Raw genomic sequence first — 24,156 nt, forward strand, 5'->3', positions numbered from 1 at the left:
GCCGCGCTCTGCATGCTGGGAAATGTAGTGCCTTGAACGTTTCCCGGCTTCCCTCGTGGTTTTCCTCGCAGCGCGAGGGGCGAGGTGCCACAAGTCTCGCGAGAGCTGGTCTAAGCTCTCGCGAGAGGTGCGGACGGTGCCGGTGCGCGTGTGGTGGCGGCCGGGCACGCTGGTTGCGGGGAGCGCGGCCAAGCGGTCCGCTCCGCTCCGCTCCTCTCCCCACCGCTCTCGCGAGATCTGGGGGGAAGTCTCGCGCGACCTGGCAGCTGTTCGGGGGGCCGTGGTCAGGCCTGGGAGGTCTTGAGGCCCTGGGCGCCATTTTGTCCGGCGTTTTGGCTCCTCCAGCCCCTGCTCCTGCGCACTGATGAGTGAGTGCTGACTCTCTCCTTCCCCGCACACGCACGCACACAGCCCAGCATGGGGAAGGCAGGTAAGCGGAAGCGAAATGCCTCAGCTGCCAGTGGATCCAAGCGCTCCATGAAGTCCCCCCTGGACGTGGTCAAGAGCAACCCCTTCGAGGTGAAGGTCAACAAGCAGAAGTTTAATATCTTGGGGAGGAAAACCAAGAATGACGTGGGGTTGCCTGGTGTCTCACGGTCCAAGGCCATTAAGAAGGTAAGAGGCCATCAGAAGACAGGAGAAGTAGGTGCAGATGTGGTGGAGAGGTGATCAGGCTGGAGCCATCTCTGGTGGCATAAGAGGATACTTCCATCATGTGTGGGAGAAGTGGCTCCTCCCTTCACATTGCACAGATGATGGTGGGGAGCCAGCTGAARTGTCTCCAGTGGCATCCACAGGGCTCAGTAGTGAAAATCTCCCTGTCACATCTGTGGGAATGATTCTGTTCTCAGATTACCCTGGCCCAACAGTACGTATCTCATCAGGAAGCAAAGGTAGGACTGGAGTGCAAAGGGTTATAAGTTTTCATTGTCTTAGTTAATTTTAGTTTCGGTGGGATGTTATTTCTAATTATTGCTGATCATGCAACATTGCTGCAATACTCAAAACCTGAAAGAAGATTATACCTTATTCCAGTGGGAATTATATAGATACAAAGAAACTGTCATTGATTTGAAAAACTTGAAGATCACTTTTGCTGCACTGCTTAAATAGCTGCTTTGTAGAATTATTTTGGGATGCAAAATGTGTCCTCCTTGCTCTCATAAGACTTCAAAAAACTTAGGAAGAGTAACTTTTATCTTCCACTCTTGACCCTTTTAAAATTGTCCATGATGTTATTCCTTGCTTTCTGTGCTGACAGCAGGGTCAGAGCTCTGTTTACATTATTGTGCTCTCTGGCCACTGAGAACCTGTTTATATTAGGTGAATGGTAAGAATTTGTGTGTTTTGCCATCTTTTTATCCTTTTAAGTGTAGTAGTCAGCACTTAAAAATAGAGAAAATCTAATACATGTGCTCTTGTAGGCTTACTTATGGTCTGTGAGGGAGATGCAATCCTTATCTGAAGGCACAAATTTGAACAGATTTTCTCAGGAGTAGGTAGTATCACAGTGGGAATGTAAGTCTGAACTACTTAGCTTTGTCTACATTTATGACATCATTTTTGTTATAATTCAGGCATGAACTTAAGTGCCAGCAATGCTGATCTATGATTTTACCAGAAGTATAACTGCTTGAATGGAAGATCCTTTGTTAGAAAGGAAATGGTTAGGCAACATCAAATAAAGATGACTTATTTTCTTCTAAAATCTTTTCCTTGTATTGTTACTGAATCTGTCCAAAGTCCCAATATTCCTTTTTTAAAAATTTCATTCATCTATTTCTGTTTAGCTGTTTCCTGAGAATACGAATCTGTTTCGTAAAAGCCTCTCACTCACTCTTTATTCACTTTGAAGATATCCTAGATTGTGAGTTTTGGTGGAAACAACTTTATACTCTTGTTTGAATATTTACTTATGTTTTTTCCCTCGGTTGAGCACATTGCTGCCATTGTAATAGACTACAGAATAGACCGTCAGAATGGCTAGGTAGCTTCACTAACTAGCTGACTAAAAACTGCACTGTATCAAAGAAAGTGTTTTCTCATACTGTGCCTCTGGGACTTCAGCAGTCTACCTCATCTCACACAGAAGCACTGGGGTTTTGTTTCTAAGCTGCCCTTGCAAACAATGCAAAAAGACAGTAAAAACTTAMSMTTYYKKYWWWRMMRRAAKSKTAWAACTTAAATGTTTGTCCCTGAGATTCTCACTAACAAACATACAGTCTGTCATCAAGCAGAATTTAAAGCATTTACTGAAAAGAGCAGTTTTGTTTTGTTTTTTTTTTTTTTTAAGAGATACTGCAGCAAAAGAAAAAGAATCATTTATCATTTTGGGTGCATTATGAGAGGTCACGTATTAAAATTGTATGAATAAAAATAATCGATGAGAGAGGATATCTAATAATTGGTAAACAAAATGTTCTTTCATATTCAAAGCACTAAGGTAAAAGAGTTCTCGTATAGTGCTTAAGTTGCGTGACCATTTATATACTGTGTGCGAGAAGTAAATAGAAGGTATAACTGCAATGGCAGTAGATGAAGCCTGATTCTGGTGTCGATTTTGGAGGCATCTACAAGTTCTGAATGCTCAGCGTGACTGCGAAGGCCATTGTAGGCAACTTGTCCTTTTCCTTTAGTGCAGTTCATGGTGATAGGATAAGCTGCAGTACCTGATGGTGAGATTCAGTTAATATTTTAAATACACATGGATTTTTTTGAGTCTAAACAGCTTTCTTCCATCACAAATTATATAATAATTTCAGCATGAAATTATAAATTATCTTCCATTTTCATTAGGATTTGTCTAGTTTTTAGAAAATTTTGGAAAGTTTAGTATCACATTTTCAGGTCTTGTCTTTGGCTTGTCTTTACTAGCAATGTAAATAATGCTTGTTAAGGTTTGGATCAGTGGCATTGAGAGGTAAAGCTGTCTGCTTATCTATACAGTAAATACTGTACAGACTTCCTCATACAGATCTGATTGACTTCCTCTTACTTCTCTGATACATAACCCACCCTATGCTCAACACTGAAGTAGGGAGCTAAGTATATGTACCCACTTGGGTTTTTTATGTCTTAGATGACAAGGCAAAAAGAGCTTAAGCTGGTACTGATGCCCTTTTCCTTTCTTTAATATGTATTCTTGTATACTAAGTTCCAGACTGAGATCAGAATTCTTCAGTGACAATGCTGAGCTTTTATATGTGATGAAATAAAGGTAAGACAGTATGTGTCATATTTTGTCTTCTTACAAGCAGCTTGTAAGAGTACTTAATGAATCTGCATATATTGTCACATGAGAACCCCATCTTTTCATTTAATTTTTACTTCTCTTTTGTTGCATTATGATGAATTGGATTATATTGCAAGGATACTATGGAAACCTTTTTTTGCCTTTGAGCTTTGAGGGTAGTTATTCTTCTAGTTTTTTAATTTGATCTCACTTTTTTCTCTAGCGCACCCAAACATTACTGAAAGAATATAAAGAAAAGGAAAAGTCAAATGTATTTAAAGATAAACGTTTTGGTGAATACAACACCAAAATAAGTCCAGAAGAAAAGATGATAAAACGATTCACTTTGGAAAGACAGGTAGAGTATATGAATGAAAAAAAAACTGTACATGCCTTTTTAAGTTTTTTTTGGGGGGTGGGGGGAGAGGATTGCTTATTAGTCATGGTTTTGTATGCAAATGTTTTATTTTTGGTTTTCTAAGTTTGGAATTTTTATGAAAAAGTAACTTTTGAGGTGGAATCCAAAGCTTACTGTGAAAACTTTCTGTTTTCATAAGACAGCTTTTTGAAACAAATTTCTCAGAGTGCCTTTGAGCACTACTATGTAAGAACACCATTTTTAATCAGATTCATCTGTTGATTTTCTTTGACTGTTCTAGACTTGTTATGATTTGGAAATTAGATTAGAGCAAGGAATCACAACCAGTAAAATCTGTGATTCCAGTGTATCATCATCACAGCGTAATGTCATATTTAACTGATAAGTGTAAGTTATAATCAGTTTAGTTAGACTAGAAGTATAGTTAGGCTAGAAGTATTAAGAATTGATGTTACTGGGGTATAGATAAAACTCAAGCTTCCTCAGGTTTTCTGAGTTACTGTTACGTTAAGGTAGAAATGGAGTAACAGAGTCATCAGACTTTCTGACTTTAGTTTTAATGTATTTGAATGAAAGAGTTGGTCTGGTAGTGCTATAAAAATGGCAGAGGAATGAGACTCTCCTGAACTAACACTAGAAATACTGGCTTTTAAACTTATTGTCTGGAAACTAAAAATCTTCTGTTATTTAATTCGTTCATCTTCCTATTTTTCTTAGCAACATTTTGGAAAGAAGAATATATATAATCTTAATGAAGATGAAGAATTGACTCATTATGGCCAGTCTTTGGCAGAAATTGAAAAGCTAAATGATATTGTTGATAGTGACAGTGATACAGAAGAAAGAGGAACATTGTCAGGTAAGACTTGCAGCTAATATCCCACTGCTCTGTATTTTTATTCACTGTTGCTTTTATTATTGTTATATTCATACCATTTATTCCACACTGTCTTTCACTGAAAAAGAATACCRTGTAATTGGGTGGTGTGTTTAAACCAGTATCTAGAGACCTTTAGGAAGCATATGAAGTACAAGTTTTCTGGTTGGTTTCTTGTACTTCTGCACCTAAAACGTAGTTAGAACATTGAAAAAAASTTTCTATCTCACCCAAAATGTTTAGCAGTGTAAGTAATATGTCCAGTATCTTTTTCTTTTGATGTGGCAGTTTATCGGGATAAAAGGGATTGATTAAATATTTTAGTTGCTCCCATTCTCAAGTAACAGGGAGGTATTCCCCAACAGCATCATCACTCATGTATGAATTTGAGAAGGATTCACAATTTGTCTATTTTTATCTTCTAGCTGAGTTAACTGCAGCTCACTTTGGAGGAGGTGGAGGCCTCCTTCGTAAAAAAGTGACAAGTGGGCAGGAAGTTGAAGAGGAAGAAAAACCTAAATCTAGGAAGGAACTGATAGAAGAGTTGATAGCCAAATCTAAACAAGAAAAGGTGAGTTTTGGGCACTGAAATATAGATGAGTGTGATTGCAGACAGAAATTGTGATACCTTGTTAGAATAAAATAGTAGTGACTTCGAAATCAAGTCTCTCTAGGTAAGGAGTCCAGGGTCCTTGAACAAAGTCCATTTGACCTTGTTGACATTAGGAAATGCATAGAGGATCTGCCATTCTTTGCATCCCCWTATCTCCCTTTCTGCTGGCTTTTAACTTGTTTTCTGTATGCAGCTGTTGCGCCATTCCATGCAACTCTGTACTGCTTCTGCTACAAAGAATGTTTAAACCTGTGAAATGTTAAATATTTAAATTTATTCATTTGCTAAAGAATGCATTTGGTTTTTTTGCTATAAATTCTCTGTCTTGTTCAGTTGAACATAACCGTTGCATTTGTGTTTCATTTTCTTAGCAAGAGAGACAGAATCAGAGAGAAAGTGCATTAGAACTCACAGAAAAGCTTGACAATGAGTGGAAGGAAATCCAAACCCTTATTGCCCGCAAAACCCCAAAGTCGGAGAAAAAAGGCAAAGAAGAAAAACCAAAGGTAAGGTTTTGGCTAGATTACTTTCTTTTGTTCTAAAACGTCACAATTTTGACTGTCTTAGTGCCTGAAGTAGAAGGCAAAGTTCATCACTTTGTAAAACAAAATGTTGCCTCCTATTTATGGTAAAGGAATGTTACAAGTTGAATGAACACAGAGCAGAGGGTACTATATCCCAAGTTCTTACTTTGTTTTGAGGTGCTGCATAATATGCTAGTATTCCATTATGTTGATAATCTTAGTCAGGAATTTCTCATTGTACTTGACTGGGAAAGTAAGATTAGATTCCCTCATTTCATGTGGATCTTAAATGGAAATTCTCAAGGATGTAAAGAAGTATGAATTTCTAATACTCTGTTAAATAAAYGTAGAATTGAAGAAAAATTTCTGGGCATATAAGAAGAAAAATTATCAGAACTAAATTTTAGAAAAGCTGTATGATTTAGTGGGGTGTATGTGTGCACCAGGAAGACGGGATTCACAAGTCCAATGTAATCTCTGCTACTGATCGTTTTCCTTTGTACATTGCTTAAACTCACTGAGTATCAGCATCCTTCTTAGTTTTAGTGACAGAAACTTCTGTGATTAATGATAGAAGAAAGGTTTGGCTCACATCTCGCAGTATTTAGAAAGTTAAATGCAAACTATTAGTTTATTAATTTTAGTTGCTTTTTGAGAAAAAAAATAATTATAGGGTTTTTTTTTCAGTTAGGGTAATTTAAATAAAACAGTTCTCATTGAAAATAATGACAGAATGGTTGAGGTTGGAAGGGAACTCTGAAGATCATCTAGTCAAACCCCCCTGCTCAAGCAGGGGCACCTAGAACACGTTGCCCAGGATTGTGTCTAGACAGCTTTGGAATATCTCCACGGAAGGAAACTCYACAACCTCTCTGGGCAACCTGTTCCAGTGCTCAGTCACCCTCACAGCAAAGTTTTTCCTTGTGTTCAGGAAGAACTTCGTGTTTCAGTTTGTGCCTGTTGCCTCTCAACCTATTGCTCGGCACCACTGAAAAGAGTCTGGCCCCATCCTCTGGACACCCTCCCTTCAGATACTTATACACATTAATAAGGTCCCCTCTTAGTCTTTTCTTCTCTAGACCGAATCAGAGTCCCAGCTTTCTCAGCCTTTCCTCATACAAGAGATGCTCCAGTCCCTTAATCATCTTAGTAGCCCTCTGCTGGCCTTACTCCGGTAGCTCCATGTTCCTCTTAATATTTGTAAGTTTTTCAACTGTGAATAATTTAAATAAGGAGAAATTCCAGGAGAATGTAGTGAATTTCTATTTCAATCGTTCATTCTATTCCTTGACTTTATATTGTGTTGAATGTTCTTGCAGCTTTCTCTTGAAACAGTCTTTGATTTCTTAACAGTCYGATTTCTTGCTACACTGGCAGAGGGGTGGCTGCAAAGCAGAATAGTAAAGCTAAGATAATAAACAGTTATATAAATATTTCTCTAGCCTGATGAGTATGATATGATTGTTCGAGAACTTGGATTCGAGATGAAAGCAAAACCATCAGATAGGATGAAGACAGAAGAAGAACTGGCCAAAGAGGAGCAGGCGCGACTCCAGAAGCTGGAGGTACCATTTACAATTTTAGATTGTTTGTAGCCTGTCTTTTGGGAGTGACTGCTTACATTCATTGCTTGACCTCAGATTGAAAGTGTCTCTACTAAACTGCAATTCTTCAGAGGGTGAATTCAGGAAATCTTCTGTTTGTGTTTTGTTTACAATCTGACGTAAAAGAAAAAAATCCTAGGCTTAGTACGTGGCTGGTGAGGTTGATGGAATGGATTGATGTTTCTTTGATAAAAGTATAATACCACTTTGATTTGCCTTTAAATGTTTTAAGTTATTCAGAGTTAAGATGCGCTTGCAAATCAGTGTGGGAGAGTAGCTTGTTGCACCGCCAATGAACCAATACACTGGCAAGTCCTTCACTGTTTTGGTGATGCAAGAGTCCTTCAGCGGTGATGTGCATACAGATTTGTTTTGCAGAGGAATAGGGTTTGCTTGGGAAAATTTGCATGTTCTTTCTAGTACGTGGAGCTCTGAATCTTCTTGCAAAAAGAATGAATTATTTGTAAATGTTGCTTTTTTTGTATACTAAGGGCAAGTTTAAGATTTCAGGGATACAGTGCATTCAGGTTATCTCAGAACTGCTCAGTAGCTAATAACAGAAAAGATGTTTTCTCTYTCTTGTCCCTTTTCTTTTTGTTTGATGCAAAGTTTAGGTGGTTGCCAAGATGAAAATAATTTTTAAAAAGGGTTGAAGGATTGTTTCAAGTATTGCCTGTTGAGTCAGTTCACAAATTCCCTATAAGTTAAAAATCTTAGTATTTACAACAAACTTGTTACAGATATGGCAAACACACAAGAGCTGTAGAATCATAAAACGTTTTAGAAGCTTACATCTTCTAGTAATGACATGTCTCATTAAAAAATCAGTGTGTGTAAGAATTCTAAAACAAAAGTACATAATGTACATGGTAAACATAGTTTAAAACCTTCCAAGTAAGATGTAGYGCTTACACAATTGGATTATCATATCAAATGCCACTCCTCACCCAAAATAAGGTATCATCAGCTTTTGACCATAATTTGTCAAGTCACTATTTATTCTTTTCATCAGCTGGTAGAATAATCCTAGTTAACTTTTTTTTTTCTTTCCCCTTTAATTTTCTTAGCTGTAGTATTTGTAGGACCTTTTGGTTTTGGTATAGTTACTTGATGCATGGCTCACATAATGTGTGATATTTCTTTTAAAACATAGGCAGATCGACTGCGTCGAATGCGTGGAATAGATGAACAGGAGACTAAAAAGAAACCCAAGCATATATCAGCTGATGATCTAGCTGATGGCTTTATCCTGGATAAAGATGACAGACGTTTATTGTCCTACAAGGTAAGATTGAAAATATTTGAAATGGAGACAGGATCACAGGACAAATGAGTTTAGAAGTGACCTCTGGAGACCTCTGGTACAATCTTCTGCTCAAAATGGCATCAGCAGATTGCTCAGATCAGACCATACTGCTCAGGGCTTTGTCCAGTCTGGTCTTGAATACCTCCAAGATCAGAGGCCACACAGTCTTTCTGGGCAGCCTGTTACACTGACTGTGCTTACCATGAAAAGTTTCTCTTTATATCTAGTCTGAACCTTTCTTTTTTCAGCTTATGCTTGTTGCCTCTTGTTCTCCCACCATGCACCACAGTGAAGAGCCTTGCTCTRTCTTCTCACAGCTGCCTCAGCCTGTCCTCCACAGGGCTGATGCTCCAGCTCTTGGCTATCGTGGTGACCCTCAGCTGAACACGCTGCCATTTATTGATGTCTCTCTTATATGAGAGACCCAAGACTGGATGCAATGTTCTGTGTGGTGGAACAAGTATTAAGARGAGGATGTTAGTTGCTTTCCTTGATATACTAACTGTGTTCCTGTTAATATAGCCTGGTATGCCTTTAGCCTACCAGGCCAAAGAGAGAGCTTTAGCCTTTCTGGTCATTTTTTTTTACTTGTGCTATACTTGCTACAGTTTCTGCCAAATTTCAGCCTGAGTGTGAGTTTCASGGAGAACCTTTCCCCTATGAAGTACTTCTGGTTAACATGGCACAGTAATACTACCTTAGAGCTAATGGTCCAAGTGTGGTAATACTGATTCTGTCATCCTCTTGCCTGTAGGCGGCAAGGGAATTGGTGCTGTGCTCAAAGGGGAGAATGTAAAAGTGACTTAGAACTTCAGTAGAAGCAGAGGATCTGAGCTCTTAGGAGCTTGTCCTGATAACATTAATGAAAGAATTTCACAGTTTTTAACATCTTTTTGTTAGAAAAATAACATTTATTTCTGAAAAGTTACTATAGAACATATCAACTATGCAATCATGCATRGCTGGATGCATGATTGTTTTTGTTTCATGCCATATCAGATGTACTGAGTAGGAAATATTAATACTACCACTGCTGCRAAGTCAGCATAGCGTATGGCAAATACTATCTCCTGTTCTTCCAGTTTCTTACAGCCCCATGGAATGACCCCRCTATTTTTTATATCTGTATGTGTGTTCTCTCCTTAAAGTCTCTTGGCTGGTGCTGCCATTTTCTGCTTGTCAGGGTAACAGGCCTTAGATCCTATTCATGTGCCTCTAACAATAGTTTTGCATGGTGATTCTGGCAAGATGCTAAACTTTCTTATCAYTCTTTTAACTGGTTTATTTTTTATGCTGACAGGATGGAAAAATTAATATTGAAAATGAAGAGGAGGAGGAAGAAAAGGAAGGTGAAAATGAAGAAAGTAATGAGAATGAAGAAGAAAGCGAGGAGGAATCTGCTGCTGAAGATGAGGAAGGTCTTGATCTGGATAATCACTCTGATCTTGAATCTGACTTTGAAAGTGAAGAAGAAGCCACAGGAAATAAAGAACAGAAGAATCAAAAAAGTAATGAAAATAAATCACAGAATATGAAGGAACAAGAGCTAAAAATGGAAGATGCTGGATCAGAGCTTCCCTATACATTTGCTGGTAAGCATATGAGAGGTCCAGAGTTCCATGTTATCCTCAGGGGGTTTATAATCAGTCTGTTTCTTTCTGCTGTAGAATCTTAAGTACTCCTGCTCATCCATGAAGTTTGCTTCGTAATTGTCTATGATTGAAGTTGAAGTTTAATTCTGAAGTTAATTCTACCCCTTTATGTATGTGTCAACGTAGTTATGCTCAGCATAGGCAAAAAATAYAGGATGAATTGAATTTTAATTTTCAAAAATGATTTACCTTATATTTCAGATCTATATGTTTTTGTGTGTATACATGAATATATATATATATTCTTAAATACACGTTCATGTAATACAGTGTTTTATTAGTGTTTAGAAGATGATCATGTAAAGGCCATTTGATATCTTTTTTTTTTCTGAAAGATAACACTTTCAAACTGGAAATTTGTTAGAAGTCACTTGAATTAAATATGTTGAGTTTTACATATAGCTGGATCAATTTTTGTTTTTAATTTGTAGTTCCTGAGTCCTTTGAGAAATTTAAATCTTTATTGACTGGAAGAACAATAGAACAGCAGCTTATTATACTGGAGAGGATTCAGAAATGCAATCATCCAAGCCTTGCAGTGGGAAACAAAGCAAAGTTGGAAGTATGGTTTTTTTCTTTTCTTTTTTTTAAGGTTTAAAATTAACTTTGAATTCCTGAGTAAGTTTTAGCAAGTATTCAGGAAGTGGTATAAAGTATGCATGCTTCCATGTTACTGAAGAACAATAGAATCAACATACCACTATTCATTTGCTAACTTCTATATCACTGTTTTTCTGTGCTGGTTCAGTGCACAATGAAAAAAACATAATAATTTTAACATTTTGCTTCTTGCAGAAACTGTTTGGCTTCCTTTTGGAGTATATTGGGGAGTTGGCAACCTTGGATTTACCAGAGCTCAAAACGATTGACAAACTGGTTCTGTAAGTAGTCAGTCATACTGACTGTGGCTCCCTTATGGTCTAAAGAGAAAAGCATGCTATTTGTTTTGAATAATTTCTGAGTAGCTTGTAAACAACTGGTGTTTCTCTAGCTTTGTAGTTAAAAAACAGTTTTTAACRTTGTTTTATAGATTGCTCGAGATGTAAATCATACCAAAACCATTTCAGAACTTCAGAATATATTTTTTGAGCTGCAAGATGTTTTCCTTGGGTAATAGGTAAATAATACCATGTGTGCATGCAAACTTCCATACATGAAGTTGTATAGGTTGCTGATGGAGGGCTTTAAGCTGTGCAATCACAGTTGTGTAGTTGTCTCTGCAACTTTACTTTTTTCCATAGTTGCCATTCTATGAATTCAGTTAGATGAAACAGGACTTAGACTGGTATAGTTAGCTCATACAAAAGTTCTAAGTAAAGTCTTTGCAGGGAGCTTTCAACTTGGCATTCTTTCAATTTCTCTCCAAATGGGCAGTTGAAGTGGGTGTTACAGAAATGACAGAGGGCATCTCAGTATTTCATATTTTCAAATTTCATATATTTTACATAAAAAATATTACAGTAATATTTTATGTACTGGGAGGCTTTTGGCTCAAGAGGAAGACAGCAAAGGTCAAGAGGCAGAGGACACAAGTTACCACAAGGGAAGTATCAATTAGATGTAAGGAAAAATTTTTCATGTCAAGTGCGACCAAACATTGAAACAGATTGCCTCAAAAGGTTGTAGAATCTCTGTCTTTGAAAATACTCAAAACTTCACAAAGCAACCTGAGCAACCCAATCTAGCTTTGAAGTTAGCCATGCTTTGAGCAGTTGATTGCACCAGAAGATATACAGAGATCCCTTCCAAGCTAAATTAGTCTGTGATTCCCGTCTTGACTTAGCAAGTTAGACAACTTTCTTTCAGTGAATTATTTTTATGTAGTTTTTCAGCCTATGTTTTTTTATTTCATGAGAATGGAAAACAGTTTTAAAAAATCTGTCTGTGCAACTTTAGCATTCATTGCTGTGTTGCATTCATCAGCAGGAGTACTGACCTGTTTGTATTTTTAAGACATGCTAGAGCTTTGTAAAAGTGTGTAAACACATTTTGATTGTTTTGTAGAACTGGGATTTATTAATGTCATTACAAAGCATTTTAACTGAAAATAATTGAAAAACTATGACTTAGCTCCTGACTGCATYTCCACATAGGTGAAAGACATAGGCCAATAGCTGGCCTAACTTGGGGGGAATTTTTTTTTTTTTTTTAATGGTTTCACTAACCACATTGCTGCTGCACATGTTTTTTAACATTGCCTAAGAGTATTTGAGTAGCAGCTTATCTAGTATGTATCAGAATGTCTTAATACAGTAAAATGAAGAGTTAAGAGATTCAGAAAAAAATTTATATCGTATCAGATGGTTGATAGTGTATTTTAAAGTTTTTTAGTTTTTTTAGGATTTAGAAACCACCAAATTAAAGATCATCTCATAAGGTGTAATTTAAAAACCCATTTTGCGCACACATGTCTCTATAAAACAAAAATATTACAATAATACTTTATATACTGGGTGTATTTTATATACTGGGTGGCTTTTCTTAAAAAAGAATGATTTGTTTCATGGAATTTGTTATTGTTGTAATACAGATGGAACACCAGAAATCTTCCTACAGGTGCTTAAATGTCAGTTTTTTATTAACATCAATGGTGTAACTCAATCATGACTTATATTTCTTGTTAATAGGCCATTGTACARTCTCTGCCAGATGTTTCCTGAGACAGCTAGTGACAGTATTAAGTTCGTCCTTCGAGACGCTGCACACGACATGGAAGAAATAATTGAAGTCAAAGGCCGTGCAGTGTTTCCAGGTTTAGACACGGTAACGAACACATACTGTTAAGAAAATCTCATGCTGTTTACATTAGTACAGAAATGCCAGGATGGCAATAAATATAATTTCACATTTCAAAAGCTATAATGAATTATTCACGTCTATGACTTTTGTAGTTTCTTCATACTTCAAATTTTCTACCTAGAGGTAGGTTTTAAAAAAACATTCTTCAGAGTAGAATTTTGACACCATAATATTAATACAGAGAAAAGAGCTTAAAACTGCTACCCCACATTACATAYCAGAACATGCTTTTACTTTTCTGACAAAGTTTAAATGGGTGGTTATAGGAAAAAGTGATGCTGTCAGTTATGTCCTGATTTCTTTAGTTACATTAACTGCAAACATTTAAACAGTAGAAATGCAATATCTCATAAGGCAACAAAAATAACATTAAGATATTATGGGTATAAAAATACCCCAAAATTCTACTGTCAATACAGCATTAATGGCTTATAATGAAAGGACTTAACTTTCCTTCTCTTACTAATATTTCAAAATTTCATTGGCTGTGCTAAATCCGAACAGACTCCTCTTCAGATGTCTAGGTAAATGGTTATAGGGGAAGTCAAGAAGGGAGCATGTGAATATTTGTTTATTGAAGTAAAATGTTTCAAAGACAAAGCATAAGTAATGCAAAGGAAGCTACTTACSCTTTGTCTCCCAGCTTAGTGAAGTAGTTCAATCTAATGGAATAACTAGGGTATTGAAGGAAAATAGACTGAAGGATTTGCTTGCAAAGACTTGTGTCTTACAGCTTAGAATATATTTATGTTGAGTTCTTTTGAAGAGTGTTTTTTCAGGATGTTTGGGATTTTGCAGGAAATGTACTGTATAAAGCTTTTGACTTTTATTTTTATTTTGTCGTGGTTACCCTTATGATACCAATTGCACTTCTGATTTTCATTTATTTCAGTGGGCTTTGTCAGGTTTCAAGCTATCATTATCTTCTAGAATGTAATTATATCACTCTTCTATCCTCAAATCACTTTTTTGAATTAAGGCTCCTGAGAGTGATTATTTTAGTGGACCTTGCTTATGCATATAGTTAATCTAATCTGAAATTTGGACCATGGTATTTAGCAATCAGACAGTTCAGGAAATTGTTTATTTACAACAGAAACATCACAGAGAGAAAAATGGGGCTRAAAATGATAAAAGTTTACTTGCCCATAGCTTACTATGTGAATACCCATCCATTCACAAAAGAACCTTGCAAGTGATCATTTAAGATCTTTATAATCATGACAGGAGGTCGCTCATAGCCCTCTAACATGTTCCTTATGTGCTTCCAAGCTGGTAGCCTTTTTCACCTTTTCACCCCTGCAAATCTTCCAGGTTTGTGCCAGGATATTCTTATATGCACTAAATGAAGTTGCTTTGCATTCTTGTTTATTCATCCATATACCTATTTGAATTAAAGTGATGTAGATGTATGATGGATATTTCATTCTCTAAAGCTTCTTAAGCAGTCCTCTCAATGAATAGATTATATGTCATCAAATTTCTCAAAATGATTTATATCTTAGTATTTTTAGACTACTACATGGCAGTTACTCATCCATTACAGTCACAAACATGTAAAATATATTAAGATTCTGGGAATAATGTCTTACTATGTTTTGCCTTCTTACTCTGTTTTATTCAGCTCATTTATTTGAAAATTACGGCTCTACTGTTTCCAACTTCTGACTTCTGGCATCCAGTTGTAACACCTGCTTTTATATACATGAGTCAATTACTTACAAAGGTATGTCTGTGAAGTTTTATCTCAGCATAAAAMTTCCGTTCTTTGTTCCATTCTAGGACTTCAAATTTGTATGTGTTATCATTAATATTTGTATTGGAACTGGGCTGAAAAGGTAAGCTTGTGTTTAGGGTAGTCACCATTAGTTATTAGGAGGAAAAGTGAAGAGAAAACCCCTTGCAGAATACAGCAAAATCATATGCAATCAACTTTTAAACATCACACAAGAATTCTTTATATGACAAATTACATGGGACTAATGGAATAGACTGAATAAAGCATAAAATCATTAATTTTTAATTTCTCTTCCATATATTATGCTTGTTCCTATTTAAGAAAGGTGTTCATTTAAAGATTAAACTTTTTTTTTTTTTTTCCCCTTGAAAATTTATCTGGTGCAATGCATTGTGTGCAGTAAAAATACATACTTATTTTTCTTTCCAAATGTCATGTTTGTGTTTGGAAAGTTCTGAGCTAGTTATTTTGCTGTTGTCAGAGATCCAAGTTGCTTTGAGTGTGATGTATCCTTAGTTAATTTTTGAAAGCAGATATAGGACACTGCTGGGGAAAATTTAGGACTGAAATTTAGGAACAGGCCAGGTATGTCAAGCAAGCAAAAAGAGACTTTTTTGTGTGGTGTAGCATCTTCTAGTGGTTAAGCCAGCTCTGCAGACTTTCTCCTCAATTCTACATATTTTCTCTATTGAGGTATCAAATTAGGCAAGGGGAAGCTGGTATGTTTTTCACAAAAACCCAGAGGGTATCATTTGTACAGATTTTAAATGTGTACAGATTATTAAATTTCTACTTCTGGGGAGATGTTACAGTTGTTTGTAATAGACATTTATTGATTTTGTTCCATTCCATTCCTTTTTTTTTTTCTTTTAGTGTCGCATCACAACCTTACAAGATGTTRTTAAAGGATTATTCATATGCTGTTTGTTCCTGGAATATGTATCTCTCTCTAGAAGATATGTACCAGAACTCATCAATTTTCTTCTTGGAATACTTCACATATCTCTACCCAAAAAGCAAGCCCAAGGTGAGTTTCTTTTGAGTGAATGAGTAATAAAGTTTTCTTTTAGAGTCTTTTTTTATGTTTCAGTAAAATTAAGCTTTCACCTTGAATTTTCTGTTTTGAACAAAAAGCCAAATCACCTGCTAGGTTGGCCATCCCCAACTATGAATCCTGAACATCTTCTTATGAGCTAGATCCTTTAATAGTTTTGAAAGAAAGAGCTTAAGTAATGAAAGGAAATGGAATAATGTTGCAGTGCAGTATTTTTTGCAGTATTGTTCCAAATAGACCTTGTGATTGCTCTGCACTCAAAAATTCACAGTTCCTAAGGGATTTCTGATGAGTACCCTGTTTCTCCACAGTGAGGCAGCAGCTAATGCTGTAGATACCCTCCCTTCTCACCTAATAACTGTATCACTGAGGATTTTGGATGGGTTTCAGTAGAGTGAAGATAAAACACAGAAGTATGCCATAAAACTGGTATTTTTCCTTTTTATTCGTTTGCCTGAACTTACTGCAATTCAGCAAAGGGCAGGTATCCCCACAAGCAGAGAATTAGTCAGTCCTGCAGTGTAACTGCAAATTTAGCAACTTGTGCAGATAACAGGCAGAATAAGGCTGTCACTTTAACTTGACTCCCTGGGTTTTTTTTTTGTTTTAAGATTTTTACAACTTCCCATGTTGACTTTTTCTTCCTTTTGAATCCTTGAGCTCCTAGTGATCCCTCTTTCAACAATCTTAGCATTACAGCTTCTTCTTTCTCATCTTGTACAGCTTTATCCTACAGACTTTCTTCCAGCTTCTCACAGCTTAACAGCTCCCACAGAAGTGTGAGCCATGGTTACACAACTGGGCTTTATCAGAGCTAAGCCTTCGATTCTCAGAACACTAACAGCCAACCCTAGGAGAAGGTGGGAAGAGGTTACAGAGTGGGTGGGTTAGGCAGCACTTAAAAGTATTTTCTCCTTTGTGTACTCCTTTAAGAATATATGATTACAAARGTTTTTGGTTCAGTTAAAATACAAGATTTTGCAAAACTAGGTAAGAAACTATAAATATATGTATAACACTAAATATATTTAGTGGTAACAGAAAACCAAGTTYTAAACAGTTTTTGAGCTTTTCTGAACTTTTGCTAATGATTTTGCAGTAATTAAATTCACATGGTGTTGGTTTAGCAGTGAGGAGCTTGATAAAAGATATATTAGAGGCACAGCATCATTAGTTGAATCAAAAATTCTACTTGAGAATTTTTTAGTCACTATTGATATTTTGAAATGTGTATCAAAATATCCAATCATGTTTTAAAATGTTCACAGTGGAAGTATTGCTGATAAATGTAATGGCTTGGCTGTCAACACAGAATATTTTAAAATAAGCTCACATCTAATTCTGTGGTATGTTGATATATTCACACTAAAAAATTTCTTGGGTGTTCAATTTTGACAATAAGTAGCATCAGTTAATAGAACTCTGTTGTTTTAAGAGCTTGATCCATTAATTCTCACATCAAGAAATGATAGGGAATAGAACTTCCAGTCTGAACAACTGAAATGCAGCTTCTGGTCTACTTTAGTCTTCAAAAACAATTGTTCCCTTAAAAAAAGGAGAAAAGATGGAGGTGGAAGGAGTGTGAAGGAGTTGTTACTGTTGGTAGCCTTTGCTAATAGAATTGGTAATGAGATCTGCTAATCTCTCACAAGTGAAGCAGTTAATAAAACTTGCATATCTTAGTTCCTGATCTTGCAAATGTCTTCATATGTGGTAATCTCTTGCAACTTTGCATCTTAAAACTGAAACCACATGCATCTTTTTGGAACATACTATCTTCTGGCCTATTTATGCAGAGCCATATATGAAGTTCTAGATTATGTAAATAATGTTAGCTTGGAGTGCTAAAAAGTTTTGGAATAAGYTTCATTTTATGCTTGGAGGACTTTAAGGAAAATAAACAAAAAAGAGGACTTCAGCACATAGACTATAAATTATTTTCTCCCTTAGCCATGAAATTCCTCTGCTGCTTCTCTCCTGCTGCTCTGCAAGTTCTCTTTCACAGATCTCTCTGTTTATTTAGCCCAGTGATTCTCACATGTTTGCTGTATGCCCTGCCCCAGTACGTATTTTGTGTTTCCTGCTCATCTTGTTTTAAAACCACTTATCTGGAGTGGAAGAGGACTTACAGAATGTGCATGAGGGCCCCTGCTGAGAGACTGCTGGAGATGCTCAGTCATACTCAGCAGCTGTAGGCTCTCCCTGCTACAACTTGCTGTGCTTTTTGCCCTCTTACTGGTCAAAGCCTTCTACTCTTTAATCCTGTTCCTTTCCCTGCCCTTTCCCCTTGAATATATCCACTACCCCATTTTCACTGACAGTTTAACTAAGCATCTTGTTCCCTACAGGGCAGATGTGTACCTGTTGTAGGAACTGCTGCTGTCACTCCTTCAGCACTTTCTTCCTTCTCTCCAGACATACCTTTGAATGTACCCATTGTCCAGTGTTTTCCATTATTTCGGAAAAGCCTTATTTTGATGTGTTTTTTCTAAAGCAGTGCGATTAAAAAGATAAACACAAGGTGGTTTTTTTTTTCCATTAGAAATAATGTTGAGAATTAATCTGTTTATGAATATTGTTCCTGGTTTTTAGGTTATACTGTAGTACATCCATTTACACCAGTGGGGAAGAATTTAGARTTGCTTTTGGTCTGCGATAAGAAGGATATGGAAAGTTGGCAAAAGCAAAATTTGCCATTGAGTATTGTGACTGGATTAAAGGAAACCAGCAGAACGGAAATGAATCATATCAGGTATGGAGGGAATGTGAACAGAAGAAACCCCAGACTGTCTCTTGGATAATTTCAGTGACAGTGTTCTTGACAGACATGATAAAAATTAGGAGTAACAATAAAAGCAGTGAATTTTTCTGCTTTCCTTTCTTGGTATTCTGTAGCATATAAAATTAAGAATCTTCTGTCAGAACTTGATGCAAAGCACTTGTTGGTGTGCTGCAGTCTTGTTGAATACAGCTGTGGACTAATGAGGATGATGCAGAGCCAGAGGAAGTGCTCAGTAGTTTGCACTGCCAAGCTCTTCAGCAGCAAATACTGTATTTATGTGGAAACAGTATGTTAGAAGCGTGTCACTGAGGTAATCAAATGCCTAAAGCTAGGAAAGGCCAGAATTAAACCTGGCTGTTCAACCTTATTTTTTACCTTGTGTATGTATTGTGGTATAGTTTAGTTCAGGGGATGAATAAGCATTTTACTATCGATTTTAAAAGAAAAAAAATGCTGCTTAGAAGACATATGATACCTTTAGAAACAATATGGAAGCTTCTTACTCTTCCCAAATGKCGAAGACACAGTACTAGCTTTGGTTCTGTGCATTGATACAAAGCAAAGGCTTGTTCCTAATGGATTTCTGCGTGTTTGCATTTGTTTATAGTAGAGAATGAAATTTTTGGTGTGAATTAACAACTATGAACAGTTTCGTAAGTGATTGTGTTAGGCAATCTTAATTACAGACACTGCTACTATTCCCAAACTTAATTATTTTGAATATTTTTTTTTAAATCTACTACATTTTTGTAAACAAAGTTGTTAAATGTTTTTGTATGTTAACAGGTTATCATGTCTAGCTCTGTGCTTTGATCTTATTAAGAAATGTGCAGCTCTGTATGAATCTCTACCATCGTTCCATGAAATAATGCATCCTGTCAGAATACTCCTTACACAACATATGCCAGTGAGTGAATATCCTGAACGAATGCAGGTATGTTTTCCTTAAGGATGAAATAATAGGTATAAATGTTTTAATAATAAATAGTGTTCTTCATCTGTGCATAAGCAAACAAAAAGCAAACATAACCCTTGGTGAAACTTACTGAAAGGTCAGGCCCATTTGCCTTTTGTGTTTTTCAAAAATCACAATGATGTTACTATGGAGAAACCGAAGAGTGGAAAATGCTTAGAAAAATATTTTCATTGTGTGTCTTATCCTGCCCCTCTAATTGAAGAGAATGGCACCTAACTTGTAAAAAATCTGACATGCCATGAGTGACTTAATATATAGCAATAGCAATCTGGTCATCCAGTTGCTCCTGTACTTTATTAATGAATATGTAAGACCTTTTTGCAATCAAATAAGTGTACCAAATGGATGGATAGTATTTATAACTGTCTCAATAAAACCAATATAAATATGCCTTGTCAACATCATTACTTAAAACAGGTCAGTTTATTTTTCCGGAGTTGAAGTTCAAATCAGCTTTTTCATCTGTCTTTTTTCTAAAGCAGAATTGTATTCTCCTCAAAGAGGCATCATGAAATATCATTAGAGAATAGAATTTTGTAATGTAGATTATACAAAATGGCCTATTTAAAAAAATAAACAGAATGAACAGTCATCCTTAGAATGACTCTCTGAACCGCAGTCTCTGAGTTAAGTTGGCTTTAGCATTACTTCATCTTCTGTTAGGTGAAACTATCTGCAGACCTTTTTTAGTGCCTGTGATACCATCTTAATAGTCTTCTGAAAGCGTTTAAAAATTATGCAGTCTGGAAGGCTTACAGCGTTTTAGCGTTACTAATGTCCTAATGAATAGCAGTGATTTTACCAAGTGGAAGAACGTTATTATTACTTCTTTTTTTTTTTTTCTGGAAGATTCTTCAGCCAATGGAGAATGCTACTGGTGATTCAATTTACAGTGGTTTGTGAGTTATATTTGATAAACTTTTAAAATATAATTGGTTTTTGGTAATTTAATATGCATTTTCAGGAATGGTATAACGGCGCTCTGAGAGAGCTGGAGAATAAAGTAAAGCACTATACCCCACTGGTATGCGAGAAGAAGAAGCCAGTGCCATTGAAACAGTACACACCTAAAATTGTGAAAGTGTAAGTAAAGCAACACCTGGTGCAAGAGGAGAAGTGCATTTAAACATTAAGATTGCCAGTAGGCTAAAGGGATTTGAAAGGCAGGATATATAAGAGAGACCGTTATTTGTTTTACATGATACAACTGTGCTCTGATTCAGGAAGTCTACCAATGGCATATGACCTTTCTGCCTTGTATTGGCTGCCGATTCATTTAGATATGTTGCTTATTATCTACAGAGGCATAAACTGTCTGCCTTATTTATTCTAGTAATATTAAGAGGCTAACATTTCTACAGTGTATGCGTTTATCCCCATAAAACTGATGAAATGGCAAACCAGACCTTTTCTATAGAAATCATCTGTTGAGGATGCCTGCAAAAGCTTAAGATATGTTTGGATAGTCCGTCTTTCTCCAGACAGGTCTTCAACTTAAGGCACTGGCAATTTTGCATTTTACTCTTAGGCTCTAACTTTCTCAGTCTGTTCAGAAAAAAAAAAAAAAAGACTGTATTTGGGGTTTGCAGTTTAACTGTTTTTCTGGAAAGTKTTATCTGCTTGTCATCTACTTGATGGTGACATGCAGTTCGAAGTTCTGGTGAGTGTTCTTCCAGTATATCTGCTGGCGTGGCCCCTTGCTTTGCAAGTTGACCACATAAAATGCAGGAACTAAAATACTGAGTTAGTATTCATACAAAACCTCACTACTGTTGAGCATAAAAAGTTGTGTTTGTTGAAGTGTTTAAGTGTTAACAGTGTTTTGTGCTCACAAATACTTTCTCATTTCAGTTTAGAGTTTGGAAAAAAGCAGGCAGGCAGCAAGAAAGAACAAGAAAGAAAGCAGTTGATTCACAAGCATAAGCGTGAATTTAAAGGAGCTATTCGGGAGATTCGAAAAGATAACCARTTCCTGGCTAGAATGCAACTTTCAGAAATCATGGAGAGGTGATGTAGTCTTTGTTTCAGCACGAGCTTGGGGGTTGTTCGTCTGTGTGTTCATTTCTTTGCTCCATGTCAAGATTAACAGTGATGATCAACCATACTAAGCTTTAAAAAATATGTATTTTGAGAATTTGGGGAAAACAGATATATTCAATAGAGGCACTTTTATGTGCTTTCAACTTTGCAGTTTCATTTCTCTAAAAAAATAGAATGTTTTTATTTAAAGTGTGTGTGAGTGAAATTTAAGAGTTGTGGGAGTTTTAATGATTATTGTCTAAATATACTTACTTTTCCCCAAAAGAATGTTTTTGAAATAATTAAATATGTTGATTTTTTTTATTTGTTTACAGAGATGCAGCCAGAAAGAGAAAAGTGAAAGAGCTTCTTAGTAGCCTTGCTACGCAGGAAGGTGAATGGAAAGCAATGAAAAGGAAAAAAAGGAAAAATTAACTGGGACTGTCTGCAGAAGGGAACCTTATTTTTGCTGCCATGTAAAATATCTCAATCGTATGGCTTTTGAGTATACTTTAGCTACATTTTTTGATGTAWTTTTTGCATCCTTTTGAGGAAATACCATCAAATCTGTCTAAAGAAGGTAACCTATTTATTAGAAAAATCCATGTTTTCATGTGAAAAATAAAAAAGCATTTTTGTATGTGGTATATTCCATTTATTTTAATAACAGAGAACACTTGGATAAATAATCAGAATTCTTAGGAATGTGTGACCAAGTCTTAGTCCATCTTAAATAYACTAAAAGCTTTTTGCTGTACAGTCTATTTTGTATCTTTGTAATACTGAACAATTGCAAGCAGCTCTCTTAATTGGAGTCTACTTGCAAAGTAGGCTATAACATTTTAATTAGTTTGTAGCATTGAGACAGTCTAACAAGTATTTAGTGGACTAAGGGAACTGGTTTATTAAAGCTGTATATCCATTCATCTCTTCAATAATTGTCGGATTGAGCTCAGATCTGAAATTCTTAGTAAGAAACTAGGTCAGTTAACTAAAATTCCTCAACTCATTCATAACTGTCTAATTTAAGTTGACAATGACATCTTTAATTCTCTTCCACTTGTTTTATCACGTATATATAATTACTGAAAACTGCCAAGTATGACCATTGTAAAGCATTTTTTTCTTCAAGTAGAGCCAATAAATACTTTCATTTTTATTTTTATTATTATTATTATTATTTTAGATTACTGTCTTTGTGGAAAAAACATTGAAGTAAGACACACAACACCACAGTTAGTTAAAGTTGCTAGCCTGAACTTAGATCACTATCCAGGTATTCACTGTAATCTGATAAATTCAGTGAAGGTTATTATGCATTGGGAAAAAAAGTAGTATTTTCCTGGAAAACTCATAAAAATGAAGAAATCTTTAACAATAATGYCCCATTTTCAATATTTTAAAAATTATTTTCATCCTATAAAGAAAAAAAATAATTGGCTAAGGTTTTAAAGAAGAAAACCCACCAAAATCCTCTTGAATTTTCTAACACATTTTAGATTTGTTCYCTGTGATTTGGCTAATGGGTAACTCAGAAATAGTAACGATAGCCTACTGTTCATACAGAAGGGTTTAAGCACTGGCAGTAACTCTAATTTAGCTATTGGTCTTTGATGTTTCAGACTTGCTAATAATGTTTTCTTTGTGCTGTTTTTCCCATCAGAAGAGATTTATATTGGAAATATGAATAAAACTAGGAGGATATGATTTTAAAGAATTAGGGTTTACATTTAAATTCCAATGGCAATTTTTTTTGTAAGGTAAGACATGTTGAAGGCTTACCTATGTATGTTTCTTTTTTAAAAAAATAGAGCTTTATTTGGAGAAAATAAGCTTTTACTGAGTCTCACTGTTACTGTAGCAATGCTGATCGTGCATGAATATCATCAGCCCTTTTTGCTTTTAAAATGAGTTGTATTAAATATTAGAATGCATTAGACTACAAGTAGGGGAGATACTCATGTCACATGAAAATCAGCAAGATTTCCTTGTTTGAAATCCATTCAGACTTCTGAAAACAAAATATATTTCCACTTAGCCTTTCCAAAATCAGTAAATCTATCTTCAGAGTCTTCAAAGAGATTTCAGAAGATTAGTGTACCTGCTGTTTTATTTCCATTTGGCATAGCATAGGATTTTTTTTCTTCTTTGCAAAAAAAACTGATCTTTAAAACCAAACCTTTTATATAGTTCAAGTCAAGTAGTTAAAACTGAAGCAATGAGGAAAGAAATAACTTCCCACTTTATGCTATAAGTCAGCATTTTCAATCTAGGGTTTTAGTCCCAGTTTATTTCTTCTTTGTACAATTAAACTGTCCAAAGGTACTGTTTTTTATATATGTGACTTTATTTTTCCAACAGCAAGTAGCTTCAGAAGATTAACGCAACAGAGTATTAGAATCACAGAGAGGTTAACAGCTGCACTTTCATCTTGAGGCAGTGATTTTTTGATACCACTTGCAGCTGCCTGTTATTTATTTTTTGTTTTCATTTCATTTTTTTCAATAAGTTCATGCTGGGAAGGATAACTAAAATTTTCCATGTAATCTGAACACTGAATGGGTATAAAATACTGATAGGATGAAGACCTCATTTTTGAAA

General features: G+C 35.8%; 1 protein-coding gene across 1 annotated transcript; it reads left to right on the forward strand.

Annotated features, from left to right (window-relative positions):
- The first annotated feature begins 128 nt into the window (after window positions 1-128).
- NOP14 (NOP14 nucleolar protein) lies at window positions 129-22,720 on the forward strand. The gene is made up of 18 exons (XM_085309634.1): window positions 129-615; window positions 3,456-3,590; window positions 4,329-4,470; window positions 4,914-5,059; window positions 5,473-5,607; window positions 7,068-7,190; window positions 8,383-8,514; window positions 9,836-10,127; window positions 10,619-10,749; window positions 10,983-11,068; window positions 12,815-12,950; window positions 14,611-14,712; window positions 15,598-15,751; window positions 18,371-18,530; window positions 19,347-19,494; window positions 20,501-20,619; window positions 21,388-21,543; window positions 21,891-22,720. The coding sequence occupies exons 1-18, from the start codon at window positions 418-420 to the stop codon at window positions 21,988-21,990; spliced, it is 2,595 nt and encodes an 864-aa protein (XP_085165760.1). The 5' UTR covers window positions 129-417; the 3' UTR covers window positions 21,991-22,720.
- The last annotated feature ends 1,436 nt before the right edge of the window (window positions 22,721-24,156 follow it).

Source organism: Rhea americana, unplaced genomic scaffold (genome assembly GCF_003343005.1).
Source record: "Rhea americana isolate MKP2758 unplaced genomic scaffold, rheAme1 scaffold_30, whole genome shotgun sequence".
Lineage (NCBI taxonomy): Eukaryota > Metazoa > Chordata > Aves > Rheiformes > Rheidae > Rhea > Rhea americana.